Source organism: Cynoglossus semilaevis, chromosome 5, assembly GCF_000523025.1.
Source record: "Cynoglossus semilaevis isolate Cse_v1.0 chromosome 5, Cse_v1.0, whole genome shotgun sequence".
Taxonomy (NCBI): Eukaryota; Metazoa; Chordata; class Actinopteri; order Pleuronectiformes; family Cynoglossidae; genus Cynoglossus; species Cynoglossus semilaevis.
Window position 1 is genome coordinate 9,777,650 of NC_024311.1, and position 7,323 is coordinate 9,784,972.

The window sequence follows — 7,323 nt, forward strand, 5'->3', positions numbered from 1 at the left end:
AGAGCAGCACAGAAGCACTGAGTGAGCAATTGGCTGGTCAACAACTATTAGTGATACACTCTGCCATATGTAAACATGGACATTAAGAGTTGAAATCGATGTAGACTTGAATCAATTTGTGATGCAATTAGAGGGCAAACATTAAGATGAAGATCTGCTGTATATGCCAGTGTATCGAGCCGTCATTTCCCACTTCCTCCTAGTATGATTGAATTACTTTTGCGCACTTTCAATTTGCTCCCAACATACAGCAGAGCAAAGTAGTTTATGTGCTTGGTAATTGTTTGTGTATAGAGATGACATAGTTGGTTGCACTTGTTTTGAAATTTATTCCTTTAGACCTTTTTCCCCCTTTTGTTGTCGCATCAATGTGTCTTAATTCTATGTGAAAATCAATGAAGGGCCTCATTTTGTGTTGCTGTTTTGTGTGACTAACTATCTGTGTAAAACACAAATTGCAGTTTACACTCAGAATTAAATGCCATTAATGTTTCAATCAAATGGTGAAAAATCATGACGGTGTGCGCTGGTGCGAGATCGATTCTTTCAATAATTATTATTCTAGATCGTCTTCAACAAGTGAAAATGTTCAGGACATGACAAGAAAAGATGTGACGTTTGAACAAAACACAAAACCACGCAGGATACGTGTCGACACTGGTGGATCAATGGTGCCCCCTTGTGTCTGAATTGGCGGCTACACATTTAACATTAAATATGTACACTTCATAATGATGCAGACAAACGAGACTGTATATAAAACTGTGCAAAATCAGGCTTTATTCTTCTTAACATCATTCATTTTCTCCTTGTCTGGTCATCATAATCACCATCGTCATGTCGTCAGAATCATCTTTGAGCAAAGATGGTCTCTAAGAGTCTCAAATGTACTCAGCACTTAAACCTACAAATCAATACAGGTTTCAATCCCACGACACAATGCGTCAATGGTTGTCGTTCCTTTTAAAGCGTTCCGCAGCATCCATATTTACAGTTCTCCCTCCATGGTTTAGTGTCCATTCAGCAGTCAGGGTCTTAGCTCCAGGAAGCACTCAACCCCCGTAAGAGTACACACATATAAGGATGGTAAATGTTACAGTTTTCCTGTATCTGTGGATATTTTCAACTCTTGTCCTTCAATGTCCAAATTACTGCAGCTCCCAGTAAAGTCCATTTCTCCAGCTTAGGCAAACACTGTGTAAGTGCAATGTCTAGTATAATGTCAAGAAAGTACAAACACACTTATACAGGCACCCAAACTCTCACACACACATACTTAAACACTAATACACATACATACAGTACATGACTAACTGATAAACTTGATAATCTATACAGATTTGCCATTCTCTTCATTGAAACCAGACAGATGGACAGATGACAGTTGTCTTTTCGTCTTAATAGTGTCCTCTGTTGTAAAAGGTTGGCACACACAAAAAAAACAAATAAAAAAAAATATTGTGTACTTAAACACAACACTCTAGGTAATTATTTCTATTAGGATTCCAAATGTATGTCAGACTGCACAAACCCTTCCAATGGGTACAGCAAAGATCCTATCCATTCTTGTAGTCTGTATGTGTGTGTGTGTGTCTTCATCTTCAGAAATAAGTGAATGTATTAGTTTAATTTTTTTTTTTAAATATAAAGCTAGCAAAAACAAAGCTGCCCATCACAGATAAGTAAAAGATAATTAAAAGGTTTAAATTTTAGTGGCGTTAATGGTAATATGGTGGGACCAACAGTTTTTACAATTAAAGGTTTTGAATTGGAATTAACATTTATATGAATATTTTGCACTAATGCCACGTGTGTGCTCACATCTGTACTGTACTCTGTTTTGTTTGAGGAATCATTTAGACTTTGAAAGTGCATCGTAGTTCAGCCTCAAATCGGTAATAAGAAATTATGTTATGTTGTTAAAAGCTGGTCTTTTTTACATTTGGTAATCAAAGTGCCTTTAGTGTCTGCAGCTTTAAACAACACCTTCCTGGTCAACCCAGTAGACAAGGACAAATAGGACAGAACAGCACCTGCCACTTGGACGATAACAATGTCACACACCTTATTTCATGTCATTACTGGGAGGAAAGAAAATGAAAGAATCACAGATATGCCTTTGTAAACACAGAATGTGTGCATGTAAATCTGCCCAACAGCAACTTAGCTAGGATTTGATTATGGTTTGGAATTGTTTGGGTTTTTACCAGAGATTTGCAGGAATGAGGAAAATAATATTCAAGGTAATAATAGGGTTCAGTGAGAGCATAGCATACACTGTATTTGACCCAAGTTGTTTCAAATGCAGTTAAACATCCTTACAATTATGCTGTAAATGTCACAAACAGAAACAAGCTGTTGACATAACTGTGTAGCAGACCAGAAGGAATGAGAAACACAAGAAAAAGAAAAATCTTAGATATAATGTGCTCCAGAGCTCCCCCTGCCTTAACTGTCAGGCCTCGAGTCGTCTCAGCGGAACATTCTTTCTCACTGGCTGCCTGTGTTCCTCCTTCACAAAGACTACAGAATCCATTCAAGCATCACTGGTGAATCTCCATTAGCTGGAGTAAATCTGGGTCCCAATCACACGCATGATCTCCTTCTGAACCTTAGGCTCCTGGGTGTTAATGTTTGCATCTCCTACTTGTCCGTCTTCATACCTGCACAGATAAGAGCACGAGTAGAAAAATACAATATTTTTAATTTTCATACATGTGAAAAATCATCCCATCTGTAAATAATATTAAACACATTCAACTATGATAAAACTGCAGGTCATTTTAAAGCCTTACTGTAAATCTCTTGTATCAGCAAGTTTTTCTTCCTTTAAAGTTTTAGTTTTAAACACAGTCTACAGTATGTGCGAGTACTGCACTGCTCATCTGTGACCAAAAGTTATTCACAGTCATTGTGAAATGATGATGATGATGATGAGTGATGAGGGGCAACAGCAGCATGTAGTGTAATTTGTCATTAAACTGCCATCATGCACAGTTTAGCAGGTACAACTTTAACCTGGGTAATGAGCTATGCATTTTAAGGGTAATGATGATTTTAATGTTGCCTGTTGGATGGTTCTCTGCCAAGTAATAATTAGGTATCAATTCTGCGGAAATAATCAAGGAGTTAGAAGGGGTCGGAAATACTTACACAAAAAAGAAGCGAGTACAGACATGGTCAGATACTGGACACACCCAGATGTTCCCGTGTTTTTGCAAATCTTTAGATGTGATAACTGTTGAATACAGAAAAGTATTGTTTCCTGAGCCAGTTTAATACAGTTTAATACTTAATACATACATATAAATACATACAGAAGAAACTTAAACAATGTTCATATTCATGTTTATACTAATATTAATATATAATAATTCTGTTTTTTAGTTTTTCATAAAATACATATGTAGTATGTAAATGACCAGAATATAATAGTACTCATTTTGTTTTTAAAGTCTAAAAAAAAATCAACTTTTAGCAAATTCAGAATATTATCTTGTAATAACTATCTCATAGATTTCTTTTCAAAGTCATAGACAAAGAATTGCCGAGAAGTTGTTTTGTAATTTGTTTAAATAATTAACATCAATTCTTGAATTTAAAACCAAAACATACTTATCAACCAAGTTATTTTAAAAAAGGTACACATTGTGAGGTTTATGCTTATGCAGTTACCTTCACAGAGAGCGATGCAATTCAGGTTCCGACTCTGTAGAAACCTTGATTGTATGGGACGGCTCTATTGAGAGATCAGACAGATGTTGGGAAGAACAGTCACTTTGTTTAAAAAAGACTGCAGCAGTACGATCAGATTTTATCAAACTAACAGTCGACTGTGTTTCAGGATTTTAAGAAAGTTGTTTTTAAAATGCAGCCAAAAACAGTCAAACAACGAATGCTGGCAAGTACTGAGTTCCCCGCTGTATCTCAAGGCTGTGATCTCATTGTCTCATTATGTACCGCAGTAGCCAACAATGTATGTTTGACAAATTGACAGTGTGTGTGTGTGAAGACGTGTTGTGTGTTGTTCTCTCACCGGTGGTATGGTGTTCATGCGGTTGTAACGCTGCACCAGTTCATCTTTGGTGGGCATGCGGTGCTGTCCTTTCCCCATTCCTGAGAGAAGCAGCACACAGAGAGTAAACAACTCTGTCAGAATGACCTTATCTGGAGTCATTCAAGCTGTGAAAAATCTTCCTCTGGTAGTTGTGAACGCCTTGTAAAGATAAATTATTACACACTGTGCTAACCTTCACGTGAAGGTTACTAGTCCAAATTGCTACTGAACATTTCTGCATTACGAATGAGCTGCCAAATGATTTCCAGCATCTAGAATCATAAAGATGGGGTATACGAGTACAGATGTGGTGGTGTAAATACGAGAAGCAAGAAGCAAAATAAATAAAAGTAAAATCCTATTCCAGAGAAGTCAACAAAAAATGTTTATCTGCAAAGAGCAAAGGCAAGTTTTTTTGTTTTTTACTTTTTAAAGTAAAAAACAAAGTAAAAGTGTCTCATCTATTTTAAAGTAGATGAGACAGAGAAGTGACTTCCTATGTATATACTGGTTTTATTGCATTTTTAAAACCTGTGCTACTAAAAGTGTATTATACTGTACTCTTTCTGTTAAAAGAAGCAGCCATGTGTGCAAAATAGTGCTTTAATAGATTTGATAAGATATAAAACATATTGATTTTAATTTAAGGTAAGCTATTTTTCTTTCAACTTTTACATAAAAATATTTCAAGAATGATGAATTAATAGTAATAAAATATTATAATTATTTTGATACTTATTTGGCAGTTCTTAAAAAAACTCTGATTATGATGTAAAATGTTGTAAAACTCTTTGTGCTTTGACAAAATTACATGTGAAGTATTTACTTGTGTAGAGTTTGAGTTTAAAGATCCTACATGGTTGCCAGGAAACACAAAAACAATGCAAAAAAACAACAACATAACGTACAAGAACACCCACATTTCAATGTTGTGCCCCAAGACCAGAAGCCCGAAATGGTCACATGACCGAGCAACACAGTGCAGCACGATGCAAAAGGAAGCAGGACAGTCCCAGCATGTGACAATGGCAAATTCCATGTTATAACAGGACACATTACACACAAGTCACACGGTCATGTAAACCAGTGTGCTTGTAAAAGACGAGCCAGTTGTGTCTCAGCGAGGACGAAGGTGCCAGTCCTACCTGAATATCCAAAGGATATGCTGGAGATGGGGCTCAGATAGATGCCCTTTCCATATGCTGCCCCATGCAGCTTGGGTTTGAAAGGAGGCAAGAAGGAAGGTTTAGGTCACTGAGCAGTGGTGTGTGTGTACAGTACCCTAACATACACTGCAACACACAATAAACACTGAAAAAATAATGAATAACTTTATATAAACCAGAAGGTTGTTTTATCTGTACAGTCTGAGTTGTTTTTTATTTGGAAAGAAGGAATTTAAAGGTGACTGACAGCAACAAGCTGAAACACAGAAAATAGTGTATGTTATTCTTCACAGTTTCATATTATAATTGTAAACACATTAAGTTGTACTCTCGTGTCTAATAAGTGAAACTCATGGTTTAAACAGCAAAAGTTTTGGCATTGAAGGAAATCTGAAGTTAGACACGAAACAGCAGAAGATGGTTTGAGGATGATACAAGGCTGATTTATAATGATGGAAAAGATGGAAGGGTTTTCAAGGATGTTCGGAATGTAGGAAACATCTGGACCACAGGTGTGACACAAGAAGAAACAAGAGGAAGAACAAAGAGGAGCATGACAGTTTGAGAATACAATGGAATAAAGATTGAACAGAGGATGAGAAAAGCTGTGCAAGATCAAACAAAAGACCGGTGTTTTTTTTTCCTTTTTTTTCCATAGCTGGCACCAGAAGCATATACTGGAGGACGGGTGTCAATGCTCAAGGTGAAACACAGAGGAAAAATGGGTGACAGATGAGCACTGTCGGGATCAAAAATGGTGAGTTAAAAAAGTTGGCAAACAAAGGCCGTCACCGTGATACAGCGATCAGGGAAAACATGAAAAGCTTTAGGATCCTTGAAATTTCAGATACAATCGTGTCTAATCTATTTTCAGAGAGTGCGTTGTGTCTGTTTCCCCAAAAGCAGATACTTTCTGCATTTGCCTCGTCACTTAAATTTCTTGTTTTATAATAATTTGTCCTTAACAAACCTGCATCAATAATGAAACACTAATGGTGAATTGAACAAGCGTTAGATGCAGAACTGAGTAAGATGTTGGTTTTCAAATATTTTGCCAATACCTCTTCACTCATTCATGGCATTTGGAAATCCGTCCTAAATACTGACCTTGAAGCTTGCCTCATTCGCCTACAGGTCACAGTCCAGCATTGCAAATACTCACTGTCACGGAGATTCTCCCTGTGCATCCTTCAGCTTCAGACCTAGCCTACTTAATGCTCTAAGTGGTTACCTTTACAGGGCACACGAGGCAGCCTCCTGACACTGCAGGTGACACTACAGACCCCTTCTTTTGCCCCACAGCAGGGAGAGTCACACTGCCCACTGCTGTTTGTGAAGGAGACAAAGAACAGGCAGGAGCCTCCTGTGTGCCCTGCTCACTACAATGCCAATTGCAAAGATGTAAAAAGGGAAGCTGGCATCTATTAACTGCAAAAATGAATCAGCCGGACAACAAGCCTGCTCTTCCACAGACCAGGTTCACTGTCCGAGAGCAGATGCATCATAAATTTCCAGCCAACTGCCAGGACTACGTACCTGCAGTTTGGTATAAGAGGCATTGACTAGTCCATTTCTCAGAACAGAGTGCCAGTTCTCTATATGGGAACCACTAGAGCAAGAGTAGAGAGAGGGACAGATAAGAAAAAAGAGATAAAGAAAAATGTACTGTGATGGGTGAACCTCAGTACAACTATTTTTTGGTTTATCTTTAGAGTTGTGTCAGTGTTTTTACTAATAACTTGGCAAATCATCGTGTCTGAATAGTCTTTTAGTTAAATATATTAAATATTAAAATTATTTTGTCTTTTATGTACAGTATATACTGTATGTGTTCCATTGTTTAATAAATAGTTACAAAGATGTATTTATTACTTTACAGATGATCAGCGTTATTACTAATGTGAAAGGAATAAAATTATTATGTAGACGCCACTGATTTATATTGTGTTTACTGAAACCTCAGACTGTCAGAAAGTCTGTAAAATGTAAACCGAATTATGGTAAAATTACTAAAGTCATTATTAAGATATTTTAGTTTTTGTCTTATGATATAAGCTACAGAATTGTCTTAGCTGTATTAGGCACTTGTTCATCACATTT

The 7,323-nt window shown here is 37.0% G+C and overlaps 1 protein-coding gene across 3 annotated transcripts in view; it reads right to left on the reverse strand.

Annotated features, from left to right (window-relative positions):
- Positions 1–757: 757 nt before the first annotated feature.
- Positions 758–7,323, reverse strand: part of LOC103378991 (poly [ADP-ribose] polymerase 6) — a 17,172-nt gene continuing 10,606 nt past the window's right edge. For all 3 annotated transcript variants that reach the window (XM_025055458.1, XM_025055457.1, XM_025055459.1), the window contains 6 exons: positions 6,760–6,832; positions 5,203–5,272; positions 4,037–4,116; positions 3,676–3,739; positions 3,154–3,238; positions 758–2,663 (listed from right to left, as the gene is read on the reverse strand). In XM_025055458.1, the coding sequence (XP_024911226.1) occupies positions 2,561–2,663; positions 3,154–3,238; positions 3,676–3,739; positions 4,037–4,116; positions 5,203–5,272; positions 6,760–6,832 (475 nt within the window). In that variant the 3' untranslated portion in view covers positions 758–2,560. The remainder of the gene's footprint in view (positions 2,664–3,153; positions 3,239–3,675; positions 3,740–4,036; positions 4,117–5,202; positions 5,273–6,759; positions 6,833–7,323) is intronic.